This window comes from Ziziphus jujuba, chromosome 7 (assembly GCF_031755915.1).
Source record: "Ziziphus jujuba cultivar Dongzao chromosome 7, ASM3175591v1".
Lineage (NCBI taxonomy): Eukaryota > Viridiplantae > Streptophyta > Magnoliopsida > Rosales > Rhamnaceae > Ziziphus > Ziziphus jujuba.
In genome coordinates, this window is record NC_083385.1 from 25,941,905 (window position 1) to 25,963,434 (window position 21,530).

Here is a 21,530-nt window from a genome sequence, read left to right on the forward strand (position 1 = left end):
GAGAAAATTTTGAGAAAATATCGGATATTTTAAACCTTAATTAATACATATACATATATAGATGTGCAATAAATGGAATTTCAATATCATAATATATAGATTTCAATAATGAAATTGACCTCATTATTTGATCTTAATAAAATATATCTAACCATAAATAAATTATCTTATAAATTTATATGGTAAATAATAATGGCAATAATAATAACAATAATAAATATAATTAAATTATATTATGAGGATTTAATATAGGTAAATTAATTAATTGCAATATCATAATATAAAGGTTTAAAATATTTGATATTCTTTCAAAATTTTTTTGATATTTCCATTTTTTGAAAAGGTCGAAATAAAATTTAGGTTCGAAATAGAAATGGATAGAATTTTCATAATATCCATTGAAATTTATGAAATTTTGCCAAAATTTCTATGGAAATTTTCGTAAAATATCCATATCAAATCTTTAATGATTTGGTTAAAAAATCTATAATTTTCATGAAAATTTCTGAAATTTCTCCTAAAATTTCGAAAATATCCAATGAATTTGTTAAGTTTTTTAAAAAAATTCATAAATATTATTGATATTTAGTAAAAATTTTTATCAAATTAACTTCATTGATAATTTTTTTATCTTTTAATTGCTTTTTAAATATTTAGTGATATAAGTAAAATATAATGAATTGAATTGAATAACATTAATAAGTTCTATTTATTGAATATCCATAAAGCAAAAATACAAAGATTGTAAATAATATTTTTTAACCTGACAAATTTTATTGTCAGGACTATTTATTTTACAAATGTGCATAAATAGATTATGAAATATATACATGTGAAATAATAATGTTTGTTTGAAAAATAAAAAAAAAATTCCTGACAATTCACAATTTCTTTTTTTTTTTGTTTTTTTTTTTATATTTTTGTAGAAGTTAGAAGAAATAGTAGTCAAAGGGAATCACCAAGTTGAGAAGTTGGATTAAGTCCATTTACTGGTGAACAATATTATACACATGCAACACAAGATGAAGATCATGAGAGTAGAGATGCAGGTTAAAGATTCGGTACTGTTGGAAAAGACTATTATATACATAAAGAGAAATCTATAATGGAGATGTCACAACAAGAAAAAGATTTGATTTCTATGAATTTTGGATCTATGAGGGTTGGAAGTCATTTTCATAACCCTTATTTAATGTATATTTATGGAATGTCATTAAGTAGCAACTCATGGATACCATCTCAAACTCAACCATCGGAGAGTAGCAATTATGTACAGTCAACTAATAATGCAAGATCTATATAGTTGGCATATTAATAATCATATGCAAAATTATCAGGGAGATACATCTTTTCATATGAGAAAGAAACCGATAATTTTCAACCACCCAAAAGTTTTATGTGGTATTAAGATGACATTTATGAACTACAATGTAATTGTAATAATTTTATCATATATGTATTTTTTGACATAATTTTATTAATAATAATTTATCTATGGTCATTAATGCTTATTATAAATTAATTCACTAAGAAGAATATAACATTCATTCAATATTTTAGCAAGTTTTATAATCAATTTGATAATTGATGGATTAAATAAGCTAATTCTAAAGTTTCAATAAAATTTTTCATTTTTTAAAACAAATTTCCATCATTTTTTTATAATTTTTTTTATCGATAATTGATATTTTTTGATATTTTATGAAAATTTTCGTATTTTAAACTCTTCATATTTCCATCGATATCGATTTTTTAAACATTGATAATATATAGATTTCAATATCATAATATAATTAATTATTTGAAATTAATAATGATGATTCAATATTATAATATATAGATTTCAATAATGAAATTGATCTCCTTATTTAATCTTCTTAAAAGAGGGATGGTGACCATACATGGTTAATTTTCATGTTAATTCAAATAATAAAGAAAAAAGCTTTTAATTTGGAATGATGGCTTAATTTTAGGAATTGAGAAAAATTTACATTCATTATTCAGAACAATATTTATATCCTTATAAAATTTGAAGGTTTTCATCTATAAATAGCTAATGAAGCAAGCAATGTTTAACTCCCAATCAATCAGACATATAACTATTGAACAATATTTCCTATTTAATTTCAATTTTTGTTATACTAAAAATTATATAGTTGATTAATTTGATTTGATTTGAATATAATTAATTTTTAAATCATCTATTGCAGTTATACATACTAAGCATTGCACGGGATCGATACTAGTTTTTCTAATGCTAAGTTTGCAATGTGGTTGGGTAACAAGTAACAGGTAACAAGTTTCATCTTTTAATTGGTCTATTTAAAAATATACTAAATTAATTTTAACACTGAACAATTAAATTAATGGATGATTCTATTTATACAACAAATATTATTAGTTACACTACCTGCTAGACACACCAATATTAAATCTGATTTTTATTTCCTACACTAATAAAGTATGTCTATTTTATCCTTTATAAAAATGAAATAAACTTAAATATATTGCATCTTTAATTTTTCTTTTAAAAAAAAAATCTAAATTTACAAACACCAAATACTAGCAATCTTTAACAATGAAAAATAAAAAAATAAAAAATAAAAAACCCAAGCATTCACCATAGCCACTTCCTCATATTCTCTGTATCTTCATGATTCGTTAACAATCTCGCAAAGCAAACACCATAGCCACATTTTGTTTATTTATTTATTTTTATTTTTTTCTTCTGCATCTAGATCTGTGATTGAAGTTGTGTTAAAATATAATATTTTATATTTTGAAAATTATTACTAAAAAACCTAAATGAGTGTAAATAATATTATTTTAAAAAGTGTGAACGAAACAGTAAGGAAAATAGATGATAACTTTTTGAAATGTAAAAGGAGGTTGATGTTGATTTTCATACTAGAAAGTCTAAATTGTATTTAAGTTGAATTTGAGAGAAAATGGATGAAATTAACCCTCATAAATTTTTATTAGTGTGATCTTCTGTTATGTCATAAATTAGGTTATATTTACCCAATCTTTTCAATTTGCTTTTATATTTGCCTTTTTTTTTTTTTTACTTTTTCTTTTGCCATAAAAGTCAAAAACATATCTAGAAAACAAATATCTAGATATAAAAAAGAAAATTGTAAAAAAAGAACTATAAAATTTGGACTTTGAGTTGTTATCATTTGTTCTATACTTGTTTTTCTAAATAAATGAAAGTTGTTTATAAAAATTAATAAGTAAATAAAAAATGGCACTCTTTTATTATATCATAAAATATGTAAATAAGGGATATTCTATGGTATAGGCCGTCTGCATATGTACCCATACCAAAACCGATACTTTTTGGGGGAAAAAAAAAAAACAGCTTTGTTGTGTATGTGTACATAGCGTACACAGCAATGCCAAAACTTTTTTTCAAAAAATGTCGGCTTTTAATGCAGTCCGCACCGTAAAATTACTCATGTAAATAATTCTTTTCCATCTTTCTTTCAAATTATAATGTAGAGTTAAAAACATATATCAATTTATCATATGGTGTCTCTTTTAGATAGTTTTCGTTTCAATGCAGTTAACATGATGTTTAAGTAGAGGTGTGAAAATGGCTAGGCAGCACGGTTATGGCACGAGCACCATAATTGTATTTTCACATAACTATTCAATTATAATATATTAATTTTAATTTTTTATATGGCTTTTAACTATTAAAATTAACTAAGAAAATAACAAATTGGTCTTTTGATAAATATATAAAATTAAAGGGAGGTTAATGATAATTCTCTAAAATATGAAATCTAAGTATAATTATGATAAAACTGAGGGAGTTTACAAGAAATTTATCCTAATTAAAAAAATATTAACTAAATTTATTATTAAGTTTGAGCCTAGGAAAGGAGAGTTTTGTAAATTAGACCAATTTGAATTAGATCCTTTCACTTTTATCATAATTAATCTTAAATCCCATGTTCTTAGAAAATCATTATTAAGCTCTTTTTAGTTATATATATATATATATATATTAAAATAGATTCATATGTCAGTTTTTATCAATTAATTTTAACAGTTAAAAGCTAAAATAAGGTTAAAAATTATTATTTTATAATTGAATGATATTGTAAAAATAAAATTATTGTCTTTACTAGAAAAAATTAACTATTCAAAACTGATAGATTTATCTATTTTGAAAAATATAGAAAGCTAAATTGAAGTAACTGATAATTTTTTTAAAAACATAAGATCTAAATATAATTAAGATAAAACTGAAAGTTCTAAATGAAATTCTCCCATTATGAGTTTAATTAAAAAATTGAAGGTGTTTACTGCTAAGAAATAACAAAAAAAAGAAAAAAGAAAATAAAAGGGGAAATTTCATCTAATAGCCCTTTTTCAAAGGTAAAATTAGAAAATGATCTTTATTTCAAAATGTATATTTAAATGTAGTTTATTCTGGCAACAAAAATTATAAGTATATTACATTTTATATACATGCGCTTTAATTTTATTTTTATTTTTTACACTAATAAAATATGTTAATTGTTATATTTAAGAGTGTTGTATTTATAAACTAGATGTTATAGGTCTACCGACACACCAATAAAGTTTTTTTGGCATTTTACAAAAAAATGTTAAAAAAAAAAAGCAAGAATTTGAAAAGGATTTTTAGCATTTATGTTTTTTAGTCTTTTAAAATTTTATTTTTGATTTTTTTAGTGCATTATTGATACTTTTAACAATTTTATGTAACTCTTTTAAAATTTGAAGCATATAGTGCACTTACGGCAACAAATAAAAGAATTATAAATTTAGACAAACTTAAAAGACCATTTCATATTGCATTAATTGTATTGTATGAGTTAAAACTGTTAATAGATAACAAGTAGTCTATAAATCAAGTGCACTAAAAAATATTTATTTCATCTACCTTCCTTAAAATTTAATTTAAATGCAATTTAATTTTTTTAATTTTAAAAATATTATCAATCTTTCTTTAAATTTTGAAATTTTTAAAAAGTTATCAATTTTTCATTATTGTTTATTTATATTTAATTTATCATATTCATTAAAATAATATTATTCATATTTCTTTAAAAATGTTAATTATCATTTTTAAAACTTAAAAAATTAAATTGTAATTAATATAATTTCAGGGTCCAGATATAATATTTTCAAAATTTAAGTTTAAAGACCAAAACGTAAATTAAGAAACAAAAGGACCAAAGTGCAAACGTCTAATAATTTAGAGGTATATGTGCTAAAAACCCATTTGTTGATGGAGTATCCTGAGGCTAGATTCGGCAAAAGCGTTGGTATTGAATATAACAGAGAAACTACACAAGTTTGGTGGAAAAGCGTATCCAGGAGCAAAACAGAGAAACAAACTTACTTTCGCTTTGACTCACTCACACACTCTCTCTCTCTCTCTCTCTCTCTCTCTCTGTGCGTTGATGGTAAGTTTGCGATTTACTTACTTTGCCTCAAATTTCAAATTCCGAAATCAAAATATTTGCAATGGTATCGCAGTCAAATCATCCATTGAAGCTCTACTCCTACTGGAGGAGTTCATGCTCTTACCGAGTTCGAATCGCCCTCAATCTCAAAGGTATTTATACTATTTCTCTCATTTTCCATTACATTTTTCTTCTCTTTTTCCCTCTTAATTTCGTATTTTTGTGTATTTGTAATTAAGTTTGTGTTTTTGAATTTGTAGGACTTGACTATGAGTATATACCAATCAACCTTGTAAAAGGCGAACAATTCAGTCCAGGTTTCTTTCTTTTGTTACTCTCTCTCTCTCTCTCTCTAAATCCTTTTTATTCTCCATTGAATTATTTGGCAGAGTTTATGAAGCTGACTCCAATTTTGATTGTATTTATATGGAAAATTTGACACTTTAAATGTGAAAAAGTCAAACAAAACGAAGCTGTATGCTAAAAAAAAAGAAAAAAAAGGTCAAATTGCAACCTAAAAATTAAATTTTGAGGTTATATTTCTGTAAGTTTTGTAAATACAGGGGTGTATATGCAAAACACCCCTGGCGTGTTAGTATAATGTTGGGTTTGAATTATTTGGCAGAGTTTAGGAAGTTGAATCCTATTGGTTATGTGCCGGTGCTGGTGGATGGGGACGTAGTAATTTCCGACTCTTTTGCTATATTACTGGTATATTTTATCCATGTTGGTTTTTGCATATTTATAATGGACTTTGGTACAAACACTTTATTGTTGATGTTTATGCTTGTAATAAATGTGACAGTATTTGGATGAGAAGTACCCTCAACGTCCTTTGCTGCCTACTGATATTCGTAAAAAAGCCATTAATTACCAGGTATTGCATGCTGCATCTTTCCTGCCTTTTTGCCAAGAAATAGCCACGTGTACTTTTTGAAGTCTTTTTACCCTCTATGGATGCACCTGTGTTGCTGTTACTCTATGAACTAGTTTTGAGGTTTTGGGGAAGGCCAAGTTATGCCATCCATTTTATTACTGTTTATCATCAAATTTCTAGCTTCCTATTATAATTTACCCAAAATATTCTGCCTGTTGCCTTGAATGATGCTAGTCTCTGCATTTATTAGCAACTCATTTAAAAAACTCTATTGAAAGTCAATAACATAAAAGATTGTACAAAAATTATGCTATCTAGTACTGCCAAATTTTTCATGATATGTATTTTATAAAATAACTAAAAATTTTAACAGATGCACAAAAGTATATTATTGAATAATTTAACGACTGTTCTGACATTGATGAGGGAGAAAGACAACATGCAGTTAAACTTTCAACTATTGTAGCAGTTATTCAATCTTTGCATATCATGTGGAGAAACCATTAGTAGTGACTTTAACTTTGCATATCATGATTGAAAATTGGTATTGTTGGCTTGGTCCCAAAATTAAAATTTGTTCTGTTCCTAACCTATACAATCTTGTATGGAAAGAATGCATATAACTTTATTGAACAGCATAACTAATTTCGAGAGCCTTGAAACAATTGCTAGGCAGACAGCAACATATATGACATATGTGGCAGCTCTACTACTACTATCTTAGTGCAGAAGTAATGTACATGTATATTGGTTATCAACTAATACTGTCGTCCTTTTTTTCCATGGTAGATATCATGTTTGAAAAAATGATGTACTAGATGTAGTTTTATTATCCATCTTTGAGGATTTGTTAATCTTGATCTGATCCAGAAATAATACTATGTTACATGACTTTTATATGTGCTACAATATGTTTTTTTAGTTTTACCAATAATGTTTTTACCATGTGCTATTATTATGTTTCATATATTTACACTAATAGGTGTTCTTCTATGACCTTATATGCAGGCTGCAAATATTGTTTCCTCAAGCATACAACCTCTTCAAAATTTAGCAATACTGGTCATTATTCCGATTGGCTTATTGTGATCACACACACACACACACACACACACACACTCTTGCTAGTTTAAGTTATGTTTAGAGGGCTTTTTTCCACTGTATATTGATACATATGTTGTATTGTTGTTTTTCCATTTTCAGAAGTACATTGAAGAAAAAGTTAGTCCAGATGAGAAACTTCCTTGGGTCCAATGTCATATTGGCAAGGGCTTTGAATGTAAGTATTTTACTGAGACGCTATTGGTTTGAATTTTACTGAGACACTATTGGTTTGATAAACTAATACAAATCTAAATTTTAAACAGTAGCTGAGACACTATTGGTTTGATAACCTAATATAAATTTAAATTTTAAAGCAGGTAAAATCAGATTACTGTTGTGTTTGTTATTATATTTAATCAAGTTATCATGTCTGTGCACTTTGAAAAAGTTGCTATAATATGATCCTATGAAATTGGATACTTATACCTAATCCTGCTTTGATGGCTATCAATTGGTCCCAGAAGCGAAACCCAAGATCCCAAGGACTTGTGTAACATAGCTTATAACTATACATAAAATTTAAGTTTTTGAATTCCTGTACTACAATCTTGTTATGATGTCAGCCATTATATCCTTCTTAGCAGTTTCTTAATAAATGGCTAATAAAAAGGCTGCAACTATGTTATTTGACGAGATGCAGGGCTGCCTTTTTGTTGCTTAATGAACTAGAATGTTTCATTTGTATTAGACACCAGGATGCAAACAACAGTGAGGTAAACACCCAAAACAACAAACAAAGAACAAATTCTTACTGGTCCTCACACAATGAAGAATAGGCTTCAATTTTCAATTAAATTATTTGCTTCAGTTGTGTGCCACCTCTTTAATCAGAGGATGACAAAATTAAAATTTCCACTTTGGCTTGATTGTCACAAAAGAAAAGATGAAGGATGAAGGGGATTATTTTGGCTGCACAATTATTTTCGTAAAATCTCAAATAGTTTTGAGTAAAAGGTTATTTGATGGTAAAAAGGCTAAAAGGCTGGACCTTTTGAAGTGATAACAATTTTGGAATGAGAAATTTTGTTGGCATGGATAAAATTCGAGTTTGGGACTGTCTAGGTCTGTTTGTATTTTCCTTCAGTATTAAGAAAGGGAAATAGGGTGGTTTTACGTTTTTCTGATTAATTAGTGGTGGCTGAATGGGTTTTCTAGAGTAGGACTTTTAGGATTTAGGTTTTTTAATATGTGTTATCTTAAGTTGATATGCACTGTTAGGCCCACTTCATAAGAGCTTATGCTTATGATAACATTAGGGTTTTGTGAAATCTTCTAAGATATTTAGAGTGCAAAAAAATTGCCTAGCCGGTGTCAGAGTTATGGTTGTTTTTCTGTGCTTTTAATCATCCCGACCTCCGTTTTTGTAATTTTTTCTGTTTTTCATGTGATAAATATGTATTTTTAAGTTCTGTTAGTATTATAAAAATGGTACATGAGGGAAATGAGAAATCCACTATAACCACCTCAAAATTAAAATAACTGTACTGAATAAATTCTTTCCTACTAAGATGAATAAAAATAAATACCCATTAAATTTTAGCGATTGGGTCTATGACTAAAGAGCAGCCATGTCAGTATATAGAAGAGGCAATCAAGGGACTTCTCACTCTTTCTATACATCACACACCAACTTGAGGATAAGCAAACATTAGGTTATGACACTGGCTTCTGAAACATGAGATCCCATGTGAGAAAGAAGAAAGAAGAGGCTTGGACTAATGAATTATGAGGACTCCAAAAATGAAGCCATATTTTCTGCTTTATTGGGCCTCTAGGTTTTTCTTTTCCTTGAGTTTCTTTATTTACATCACTCTTAAAGTATAACATTAACAGTATCAGAGTTTGGAACCTTGTAAATCTCCAAATGAAGACATGAAAACTGATTATTAATAATCATCCAAAGGTGGAAAGAAGTGGAACATTGAATTTTCAGTTTTGTCTTGTTGCATTCTCTTTAGCTGTTTAGCCGTTTAGCAGTTTGGAAACCGGAAAATTTTGACAGCTCAGCTGTTTATGGGTGAAACTATGCTGTTTTGCATCCAAACTTGATGAAACTACGCTACTTTTTTAGTGGATGTGTACAAGATCACAACATAAACCAACAAAACTAAGTTTGATTTTGTGTGGAAAATCTACTGAATATGCATGTATAATTTGATTACTATTCTTCATTTGTTTCAGCACTTGAAATGCTGCTCAAAGACTATGCTGGAAAATATGCAACTGGGGATGACATTTTTCTGGTTTGGAAATTTATTTATCTAATATAAATAATATGTATTTACATGGCTGTTTGTGCCAGTTATATATGTGTATGTGATATGCATACAAACATTTAAATTGGTAGAGTTTGAAGATCTATGATTCAATCACTGTAGTAGAGTATAAAGAGTTACAGTCATCCAATCTAAATTGTTGCATATTGAATAAGTCATTCCAGAATCATTCACACAATAAAAGACATTGTTAGATTATTGATGCCTTTTTCTTTGGAAGACAATAGGGTTCTTCGTTATTATAGTTATTTTCAATTCAATAATCTGGAATTTCTGCTTTCTTTGTAAAACAATATGAGTTAATGCTGGTTACGTCATATGTGAAGACTAGTTTTTATTTGCCTTTCTACCAAAAAGTAGATGATTCTTTGTAATTGGAACTTCTTCAGCTTTTGCACCTCAATAATTTCATATTGCATAGTATCTATAGTTGATCCTATTATACCACTGAAGAAATGCATTTAAAAGATATGTAACTAAATTTTTATTACAGGCCGACTTATTCCTAGCACCCCAGATTTTTTCAGCTCAAAGGTTCAATGTTGACATGGTACCACTTCTCATAATTACTATTTTTTCCAATTTACGTATAATAACTAAAGTTGTGTATCTGTCCTGTAGTGTTTTTCTTTTCTATGCTGTGTTTTAGTAGCTGAAACATTTACTTTTAATTAGCTATATCTGTCTGTATGAATGCTAACTGCAATTCCTCCGACACCTGGATATGACTTCATGGTTGCCCTTCAGTCCAGCAGATTCTCAGTACAGCAGTGAGATCTAATCATACTGCTGATAAGAGTTTTAGAGATGATAAATTACATAACCCTAAGTTTTAAGTAGAAAAATACCCACAGCCCATAGCCATCATCCATAACCATCATCTTTTAAAGTTGTGTATGTGTGTCCTGCAGTGTTTTTCTTTTTTATGCTGTGTTTTAGTAGCTGAAACATTTACTTTTAATTATTAATTAGCTATATCTGTCTGTAAGAATGCTAATTGCAATTCCTCTGACACCCGGATATGACTTCATGGTTGCCCTTCAGTCCAGCGGGAGATCTAATCATACTGCTGATAAGAGTTTTACAGACGATAAAGTGCATAACCCTAAGTTTTAAGTAGACAAATACCCACAACCCATAGCCATCATACATAACCATCTGTACGGCCAAAATAGAATCGCTCTCCACCTCACCACCATAAATCCCAGCTTGAATACAAAACAATAGTGCTTCCTTGATAACTTGCAACTCTGTTGTCAAAGGGGTACACATATTCAAAGATTCGCAAGAGCTGCCGTTGAGTTGCCACCAGTTGGGTTTTAATACACTTTTTTGATTTTGAGCATGAATGGTTTATTTATTTGGCATGGGCATTGTGGAATAGACATGATGCTATAGTGCATGGAGACGTCCCAATGGCTGATAGGTTTCTGCTTGACAGTGTTGCATGTTTGCATGTGGATTTTTTGGATGCAAATTGCCCATCATCGTTAGAACAAGTTGATAGGAGGGACTGCAAGTGTGTTGAAGCAGTGGATGGAAGTTATAAAATTAATGTTGATGGAGCTTTGAAGGAAGAGGATGGTGTAAGAGGGGTGGATGTGGTTATTAGGAATGCTGATGGCAAGTAAATGGCAGCTCTTATGAATCTGATATTGCAGATGTGTACCCCATTGACAGCTAAGTTGCAAACTATCAGGGAAGTATTATTGTTTTGTATTCAAGCTGGGATTTATGGTTGTGAGGTGGAGAGAGTGCTTCTGTTTTGGCTGTACAGATGGTTATGGGTGATGGCTGTGGGTGTGGGAGTGAACTGTATTTAGTGGAAGATATCAAACGTTTGTTGGCTAGTTTTGTCAATTTTAGATGTACTTGTGTCCATAGAGAAGCAAATTGTGTTGCTCATGGGCTTGCTTGACATGCTCTTCCTTACGAATCTTTTGAATCATGGATGGAGGATGGGCCTGACTGGCTCTAGCTGCTATCCAGTTAGATTTGTATAATTTGGTTGTTTCTTAATGAAGATGTTGTCATATATATATATATATATATATATAAATCTATAAGATAGAGACAGAAGAATGTGAAGAATGGGATATTTTATTATATTTCTGTACATTAGGTTTTATAGCCTTTTCTAGGATACATAGTAGGTAATAAAAAATAAAATAAAATAAAACTAATTCTTAAATATCTCTACAGCTCATAACTACCTAAAATAACACAGTCAAACACATATGTACAGAATCTTCCAACACTCCCCCTCAAGCTGGCATGAATATATCACTCATGGCAAGCTTGCTAACTAAGTTCTCATACTGCACTCTAGGAAGTCCTTTGGTAAGAACGTATGCTACTTGGCTCGTGGTGGGTATGTAGGACATACATATCACACCGCTGTCTATCTTCTCCTTGATGAAATGTTTATCCACTTCGGGATTATGAGCTATGGAAATAGCTGCCTTGTTATCACAATAGACTTTAATAGGTGCTGGTGTAGGAATCTTCAACTCTTCTAGGAGTCTTTTGATCCATAATACTTCACAAAAGCTATGTGCAACAGAGCGGAATTCTGCCTCTGCACTACTCCTTGGTTCAACATTCTGTTTTTCGCTTCTCCAAGTGACCAAATTCCCTCCTATCAAAGTGCAGTAGCCTGAGGTAGATCTTCTATCATTTATATCACCTACCCAATCTGCATCTGTGTAGGCTTCAACTTGGAGATGACCCCTATTTTTGAAGAAAAATCCTTTTCCCGGAGTTCCTTTTAGATATCTCAGAATCCTGAACACGGCTTCAAAATGAGTAGATCCAGGTGAATGCATAAATTGGCTTGCTACACTTACTGCAAAAGCTATATCAGGTCTTGTGTGCGATAGATAGATTAGCCTTCCCACTAATCTTTGATAACGTTCTCGATCAACCACCTCAGTTGTTGCTACTTTTAGCTTCACATTTGGGTCTATTGGAGTTTTTGTAGCTTTACAACCTGTCATCCCTGTTTCTTTGAGCAAATCAAGAATGTATTTTCGTTGGTTGATGAAAATTTCCTCCTTGGACCTTGCAAACTCCATCCCTAGAAAATACTTAAGCTTTCCCAGGTTTTTAATATCAAATTCAACCTCAAGCTTATTCTTCAGCTTGTTAATCTCGAACAGATCATCTCCAGTTATTATAATATCATCTACATACACTATCAAAACTGCTATTTTACCTTTGGTAGAGTGCTTGAAAAATAAAGTATGATAAGCTTGGCTTTGTGAGAATCCATGCCTCCTTACTACATCCCCAAATCGTTCAAACCAAGCTCTTGGTGATTGTTTCAGCCCATATAAGGATTTTTGTAAACTGCTAACTTTGCCTCTTCCAAGACTTTCTTCAAATCTGGGTGGTAGGTCCATATATACTTCATCCTTTAGGTCTCCATTCAAGAAAGCATTTTTGACATCGAACTGATGAAGTGGCCAATTGAAATTTACTGCAAAAGAAGTATTCTGATGGAGTTAATTTTAGCAACAGGAGCAAAAGTTTCTTGGTAGTCTATACCATGCGTTTGGGTAAATCCTTTTGCTACGAGTCTTACTTTGCATCTTTCCACACTCTCATCAGCTTTGCACTTCACCGTAAACATCCATTTGCACCCAACTATCTTCTTGTCATGAGATAGATCAGTAATACTCCACGTATTATTTTTCTCGAGAGCATTCATCTCTTCCATCACAGCTAACCTCCACTTCGGATCATCTAATGATTCCTGAATAGTTCTTGGCACATACAGATTAGAAATCCTAGACACAAATGCTTTATGAGTATGTGATAATCTTTCATATGACAAGTATTTTGCAATAGGATGTTTTGTGCAAGCTCGGGTGCCTTTTCTTAATGCAATTGGGAGATCAAGATCTGAGGAGGATGGATTAGGCAAATTATTAGAAAGAGATGGAATATGAGTAGAAGAAGGCTTACTTTGAGTTATAGGACCTTCACTCGGTAAATTGGATTGAAATTTTGTTGGAGGAACAACTGGAACAGTAGTACCTTTATGAAACCTTTTCCTAGTATAAAACTGAAGCTCAGGATGAGAATTGTTATTTGTTTGTAGTACTTCTCTCCCTGTTTTTGATAATGTAATATCTAGCAAATTTAGATTAAGGGTCCTAATACTCGATTCCATTCTTTCAACATTTGTTTCCGGTATTTGCTTATCAGAAATAACTAAAGGTATAAAATTTTCTGGAATAGGTAAGGTTTCCCAAAAATTATTTGCCTTTGTTATGTTCTCTCCTTGAAGAGAATTTTTTTGAAAGAAAGATTGGTCCTCAACAAAGTGTACATCCATACTCTCAAATTTTTTTTTTTTTTTTGGTGACTGGATTAAAGCATTTGTATCCTTTTTTATTATACGCATAACCAAGGAAAACACATTTTTCAGCTTTAAGATCTAGTTTTGATAGAAAAACATTTGGTATATACACATAACAAACACAATCAAATACTTTTAAAGGAAGATCCACAGTTATCCGAGTTGTGGGAAAAAAGGTTTTCAGAATTTGTAAAGGTGTTTCATATTTTAAAACTTTAGATGGCATTCTATTTATTAGATAACAAGCAGTTAGGAGTGCATTTCCCCATAGATATTTAGGTACATTCAAACAAAAAATGATGTGATGCAAGATGGAAACAACCTCTGAAAACTTATCAGAGAAGAGGAAAAACAGATTCTAAGGCCCAAACATTAATTTGGCATGATCTAGGACAAGATGGGCTTATTTGGGATCTTCAAGGATTTTAGTAGATTAATTTAGTTTCCTATTTTTAATTAGAGCATTTTATTATTTAATTAGGTTTCCTATTGTTTTCAGTTTCTTAATGTTATTAGTTTCCTTATTTAACTAGGTTTTCTATTATTTTAGTTTCCTAATATTATTAGATGATTTTAATATAAATAGGGTTCTTTGTAATTCTGGGAGCAGTTAATCAATATTACAAGAATTTTATGAGATTATTTTCTCTGGTTTTGTGTGATGCAAAACAAACTTAGGTGTGATGCCTAGGGTTTTGGGAGTGATTCCTAAAATCAATCTAGTGTGATACTAGAACCCTATCTATTTCTTTTCTGTTTTCTTTCTTTCCCTATCTGTCCTACATCATGATGGCTCTAGCTATCTCAAGAAGATGTCTATTTTTTCTTTCAGCAATTCCATTTTGTTGTGGTGTGTCACGACAAGTTGATTGATGAATAATACATTTTTTGGTCAGAAATGCTTCTAAATATTTATTAAATTATTTAGTCCCATTATCGGATCTTAAAATACCAATCTTGGTTTGAAATTGATTTTCAATCATTAGGAAAAATTCTTTAAATCTTTGTTCAACCTCTGATTTCATTTCCAACAAGTAAACCCAACATACCCTTATATGATCATCAATAAAAGTTACAAACCATTTTTTGCCAGAAAGTGTAGTAACCTTAGAAGGACCCCAAACATCACTATGAAACAAATAAAATGGTTTTGAAGTAAGATAAGATTTTATTGGAAATGAAACTCGATGATCTTTAGCCAAATGAGATGTCACAATGAAGTTTCGAAAAATCAATTCCTTTAAATAATTTAGGAAACAAATGTTTAAGATATGGAAAACTAAGATGTCCTAATCTTTTATGCCATAATATAACTTGCTCATAGACAAGGTTTGAACTAGTACTACTTAGGCCATGAACTTTTTTTATTACCAGTAGCGGTTTCATCAAAGTTGTAGAGCCCATTTATCTCTCTAGCAGTTCCAATCATCTTCCCCGAGTTTTGGTCCTGAAAAACACAAATGGAAGGAAGAGAATGGAGCAATTAGTATCTTTAGATAGTTTGTTGACAGAAAGAAGATTGCAGGCAAGTTTTGGAACATGTAAAACAGATTTTAGAGTAATTTTTTCAGAAATTTTAATGTTTCCCTTTCCTGCAATAGATGACAAACTACCATCAGCTATTCTCACTCTTTGAATATCAGAACAAGGATAATAGGAACTGAACAGGTTAGAGTAACTTATCATATGATCAGAGGCCCCTGAATCTATGACCCAGGATCCAATTTTCCTATAATTGAGATTGCCAAAGAATTGCTACCTGTTTGTGCCATAGATCCGACAGGAGTATTAGGTAACGAATAGAATTTTAGAAGTTTAAGAAGATGATCTAGTTCTTCTTTACTGAATGGAGATGATTCTGCCTCATTTGCTGAAGGTAAACGCTGTTCACTAGATTTGCTCATCCTTCCGGTGGGTGGTTTACCGTGCAACTTGTAGCAATTCTCTCGGGTATGGTGAGGTTTCCCACAGTAGTCACAGCATGGATTATTCTTGTCTCCAACCCACTGATTTTGGAATGACTTTCGACTGACTTGGGCTTCGGATATAATTAGGGCTGATCCTTCCACAGGTCCGGTTGTACTTGCAGTTTTCTTCACGAGCATCACTTGTCTCCAGCTCTCTTCTCTATGTACTTTTGCAAATACCTCACCAATTGAGGGCAAAGGGTTCCTTCCAATAATCCGGCCACGAACCTCATCAAATTCAACGTTTAAACCTACAAGAAACTTGAAGACTCGGCCAACATTCACCATCTTCTTGTAGTAATTACAGTCATTGGGTGACTTCCACTCATAATCGTTGAATAAATCCAAGTCCTGCCAAATTCTCTTAAGAGAATTAAAATATTTAGTCAGAGAGTCCTCACCTTGGCGAATATCTCTAAGTTGTAGAGTTAATTTGTAAACTTGGGACTGATTTTCTAAATCTGAGCACATCTGTGAGACATTATCCCATAATTCCTTGACTGTAGAATAGGAAAGATAATTTGCCCCTATCTCTTCAGCCATAGAATTAACCAACCATGTCATTACCATGGAGTTTTCAACATCCCAAATAGCATAGGCTGGATCGTTCACATTGGGCTTCTTTGTGTCTCCTGTGATGTAGCCAATTTTCCCTCTTCCTCTCTGAGATACATGCGAACAGATTGTGACCACCGGAGAAAATTATCACCATTTAATCAGATTGTAGTGATCTGAAAAACGTGATTTTCAGGTAAATTCTGAGCAATCTGAGGCTCAGATTGAGAAGATTGGGGCTGAAAATTGGATGAGATTTTGGACATTTTTAGTGCAGAAACGCAAAGAGTACTGTTTATGCGAGACTGTTCACGCAGGTTTACTGTTCACATAATACTACTGTTTACGCGGGGATACTGTTCACACCGCAGCATTTTTTCACAGAGAAGTTTAACCTGCTCAGATACCATATAAGATAGAGACAGAAGAATGTGAAGAATGGGATATTTTATTATGCTTCTGTACATTTAGGTTTTATAGCCTTTTCTAAGATACATAATAGGTAATAAATCTCCTTAATTAAAAATAAAAATAAAATAAAATAAACTAATTCCTAAATATCTGTACAGCTGATAACTACCTAAAATAACACATAATCAAACACATATTGCGGAGTCCCATCTAAGAACATTAGTAAGTAAATATTCTCCTGCATACTGACTCTGTGAAAATAGCACCAATTTGAATTTTGACTTTTAGACTTGGCACAGGGTAGTATGACAACCTGTTTGCTCATCTTATCATTTTTAGTGAAGTAAAAGTTTACTTCAATGTGCTTGGTCCTCTAAGGGATCACTGGACTACCAGCAATATGTATCACAACTTGATTACTAAAACTACACATAAAAAAAGATTTATCAAGACAAAGTCCTAGCTGTTATAGCCTTTATGAGTTTTCTAACTATAGAAGCTCACACACGGTGTTACACATTGCCTGATGTTCCAGTCGTCCTTGCTAGAACATTCTGTTGTTACTGTTTTAAATAATCAAGTTTCAACATGTGAAGGCAGAAGACCCAATAGTAGATTCTTTGTAGTAAAACCTTCCCAGTCAGCATTGACGGTAGCCCTCAAAACTTAATTAAATTGAATTCTGTTTTTAAGACAGCTCTGAAACCTAGAGTTCCCCTTCTAGTTCTAAATTTGGGAGAATTCTGCATGTTGCTTCACAATTAATTTGTCTTGGGATTGGGGCAGGGTGACAAGGGTTGAGGCAGAGTTCCAGCAGGGTGTTTGGGTCGTTTAGGGGCCGTGGCTAATTGCTTGAGAAGGCTTCAGAAGTTTGTTAGGACATGGCAGCAAGGCTGAAGATTATTAGAGAAAGTGCTCTGATACAATGTTGAAGTGTTATAGAATAAAGAAGGAAAAGATGGAATAAAAAGACCTCATCTTGATGCAGGAGTTTCACATATGTGTAGGATTGATGAAATTTAAAAAAAAAAAAAAAAAAAAAAGTTTTATTATTTTAAACATAGCAATACAAAAACCCTTTTAGCACTCTCCCTCAAGCTTCAGCCGTGTGTTCCATATATGTCGTAGACCTTTCTCGAAAGATAAGAAGTTGAAAATTCGACATCCTGAAGGCCTTATTGGATGTCTTCAATTTGATCTTCTGACTTGACGTATCGAGTTATTTATATGTTTCTCAATGTCAGTAAACTATGAGAATGACCATACAGAAAATGGTTTGAGAACAAACAACTGAGTAATCTGATTTAATTCTATAAAATCGTTAAGTTATCAATGCTGAATTGGCATATAAAATCGTTAAGTTATTAATGCTGAATTGGCATATAAAATCGTTAAGTTATTAATGCTGAATTGGCATAACCATGCTCCAGGCTCTCCCTCAGTAGCAGAAAGAATCAGAAACAATAACCACCATGTTTTTCAAATAAAGGCTGTAGTAGTTCACAACCATACTAATAGAACTTAAAATCTTTATCAAGGGGCAGTAGAAGATTATTAACAGCTGGTGGTTTTAGTGGAATATATGATTACCATGATGATGGCAGGAGGTAGCAGAGGACAGCTCACATCAGAATGCACGGTTAACAAGCTGGCAGCAGACAGTTAGCAGACAGTAGCTCTGAGTAGTTGAACATTCTTCTTTTTGGTAGGCAGCAGTACATTACACAATTCTTGACCATCATGATTATGAGAAGAAGCTCAAATAGCCACAGAAATAGATGATTGAGTTTGGTGGCTCACGGCTGTACGAGAAGCAACAAATAGAGGAATCTAGTGCAGGACAGTAGAGCAGTTGCAAGAAATGTATGAGCTAGGGTAAGTTGCTGCAGATGGAGAATCGTAGAAACCAAGTAACTTTCTGCAGTGGAGATAACATGGACGTAGGTATTAGAATCAGTATAGGATGTTGGGATTAATTTAAGGATGCTGCAGGTTCGTAAACCACTGAAACTTGTAGAAATTTGGTGCTTTTGTTGCAGGGGTGCTGCAGGATTAGTTTAGGTTTAAGGTATTATTGCAGGTAGTGATTCTTATAAACTGGAGGATTTCCTGAATAGTTGTTTTTTTTGACACTGCACTCTTGGGTAGAAATAACAATCACAACACACAAAATAATTTCACCATACCAGTAGTAAGAAGATACTGATATAGGTCCGTATTTTTTTTTTTTTTTTTTTATAATTTTTCTATAATTAGTTCCTTAAAATTTTATAATCAGTTCACATTACAAAACTTTTAGTCGTTCGTTTACTTAGTGATGGAGAATTCTCCACAACTGAAGAATAATGCCAATAAACAGTATCAATCATTGTATTGGCACAGGGCAATTTCTGTCACTGAATCTGCAAGAAGAATATGGAAGCGCTGAAGAGCACTCTTAAGTGGTTATCTAAATATATTTTCCGAGTGTCTCCTATAAGATTTGTCAAAAGCCTATATTTTTAGTCGAAGAGCCCTTTTTTTTTTTTGGGGGGGGGGGGGGGGGGGGTCGTCTGGGCTATTATCAGTTCTTTTCTGGTAATTTCTGATATATCCACTTCAGACCTGAGCCATTAAACTGAAGATTTCATATTAAGCTTTTCCATCTTCTTAATCCCGTGCTTGGTCTATCTTATACTTCAGACTGTCTCAATTATATGTAACCTTGAGCACCAATTTACCATCAGAATGTCAATGGTCAGTGACATACTTTATAGATTCAGGATCAGCATGGAACAACTATTGGATCACCCAAGAACTTGTCCCATCCAGGTGTCTTTTGGTAACATGTTCATTTTTTATTTTTGGTTTTTAATTTTTTCTACTTGATATTGTGTAGTTTTCTTACTTCAAATATTAGTTAATGGTAGTTAGAGTTTGTTAGGCATCTCAATTAACTACAGCCTTAAAGGGGGGGCGCAAAAACATAAGCACCAAATGAAACACGATTTGAAATTGTGTGGATATTTGGTTTTTTATTTTTATCTTTATTTTTATTTATTTATTTATTTTTTTGGTTTTCCTTTGCATCAATAATTATTTAAGATGTCTGCCAAACTCTAACTACCAATAACACTAACAAACATTTGAAGTAAGCAAATTGGACACGATTAAGTAGAGAAAACCTAAAATAAAAAGTCAATGATTACCAAACAATGCTGTAGTTATTATTTAAAATGTTCCCTCTAAAAGAGGGAATGAGAAACATGAAAGGAATTCGACAATTTGCTAGATACCTCTAAGTCACAGTCTGAGGCAAGCACTGAGAAATTTTATCTTTTAGGGGTTTGGGATGAGTTATTACTGAGTAATTAGTAATTTTAGTAATTTTAGTAATTTTTTAGAGGAAAGAAAGAGAAAGAATCAGAGTCTTACATATTTATAGTAACAGGACTGAGAAAATTAGAAAAATACCCTTTAAACATGATCTAGGCTTAATCTTACAAGAAACCCTTTCCTTACAAGGAAAAATAATAATAATAAAAGACTGTAATCTCGAGTTGAAGGGCCTCATAGATTTATAGTTATAGGTCTTAAGACAAATTTAGAGTAGTAACCTCATAAGTATAATTTATTTATCTTTTGGTCAACAACCTCATGAGTATAATCTAAAACGTAGTAAATTCAGCACTAGTAACAGTTCCATATTCATAATTCTTTGATATGGTGATTTTGAAATTACAGACACAGACACACATGCAAACCTTTTCTCTGTCTAATTGTGAAATAGTAGTCTAAAGTGCACTTGTCCATATCTATCTATCTGTTGACAAATTTCTTCTTTCTTGATGTTTTATGCAGAATCAGTTCCCTCTTTTGTCCAGGTTGGATGAGGCTTACAGTCAGCTACCAGCATTCCAAGATGCTATGCCAGAAAAGCAGCCTGATGCTCCTTCGTCAGGCACAAGTTAAACAAATGGGTTGAGCAGGTACATCGAAACATGCAGAGAACTACTACTCTGTATTAGACCAAAATAAAATGCAGAATAATACATTTCAAAGCAAAATCTCTCTTCCAGTTTTCATAATTGTGTCTAGTACCATTGAAGTTCAGATGCATTATTCGTGGAGCTTTTATGTTGATTGGTGTAAGATATCTGATAGAAGACATTACTACTGTTCTGATAATTATCAGATCTCCACTTACAGTCTCAAGCAGCAGTGCCTCTTCTGATGTTTGAGGTGAAGCATCTAGAAGTGTACTTTGTAATAAAAAATCACCCTACTTAAGAAACTGGAGGAGAATAATGTTTAAAGTAACTACATGTTAAAACATGTGAAACGAGTGGTTAGGTGTTCTTGTATAATACATTACTGGTGTTTTAAATATTTTGTTGGAAATAATGGAAAATTCTAATTTTCATCATCATTATTTTATTATTATTAATCTGCATTTCTTTATAAATTATATATATATATATATATATATTTTGGATATCGGATGTCAACCTACTCATATTTTGGTTTTGAGAATGAGTTTTGACGTATAAGTTGCTA

General features: G+C 31.5%; 1 protein-coding gene across 1 annotated transcript; it reads left to right on the forward strand.

The window, feature by feature from the left end:
- Window positions 1-5,271: 5,271 nt before the first annotated feature.
- LOC107425646 (glutathione S-transferase zeta class) lies at window positions 5,272-21,402 on the forward strand. Its single transcript, XM_016035659.4, has 10 exons — window positions 5,272-5,441; window positions 5,515-5,593; window positions 5,702-5,758; window positions 6,067-6,152; window positions 6,247-6,318; window positions 7,327-7,380; window positions 7,522-7,597; window positions 9,604-9,665; window positions 10,192-10,248; window positions 20,835-21,402. The coding sequence occupies exons 1-10, from the start codon at window positions 5,439-5,441 to the stop codon at window positions 20,943-20,945; spliced, it is 657 nt and encodes a 218-aa protein (XP_015891145.3). The 5' UTR covers window positions 5,272-5,438; the 3' UTR covers window positions 20,946-21,402.
- The last annotated feature ends 128 nt before the right edge of the window (window positions 21,403-21,530 follow it).

Bases quoted from the DNA above. Each gene is read 5' to 3' on its own strand.
- LOC107425646 (XM_016035659.4), top strand. The intron at 7,381-7,521 runs GTCATTATTCCG...TTCCATTTTCAG, and splicing joins TTCAAAATTTAGCAATACTG to AAGTACATTGAAGAAAAAGT. The intron at 10,249-20,834 runs GTACCACTTCTC...TGTTTTATGCAG, and splicing joins AAAGGTTCAATGTTGACATG to AATCAGTTCCCTCTTTTGTC.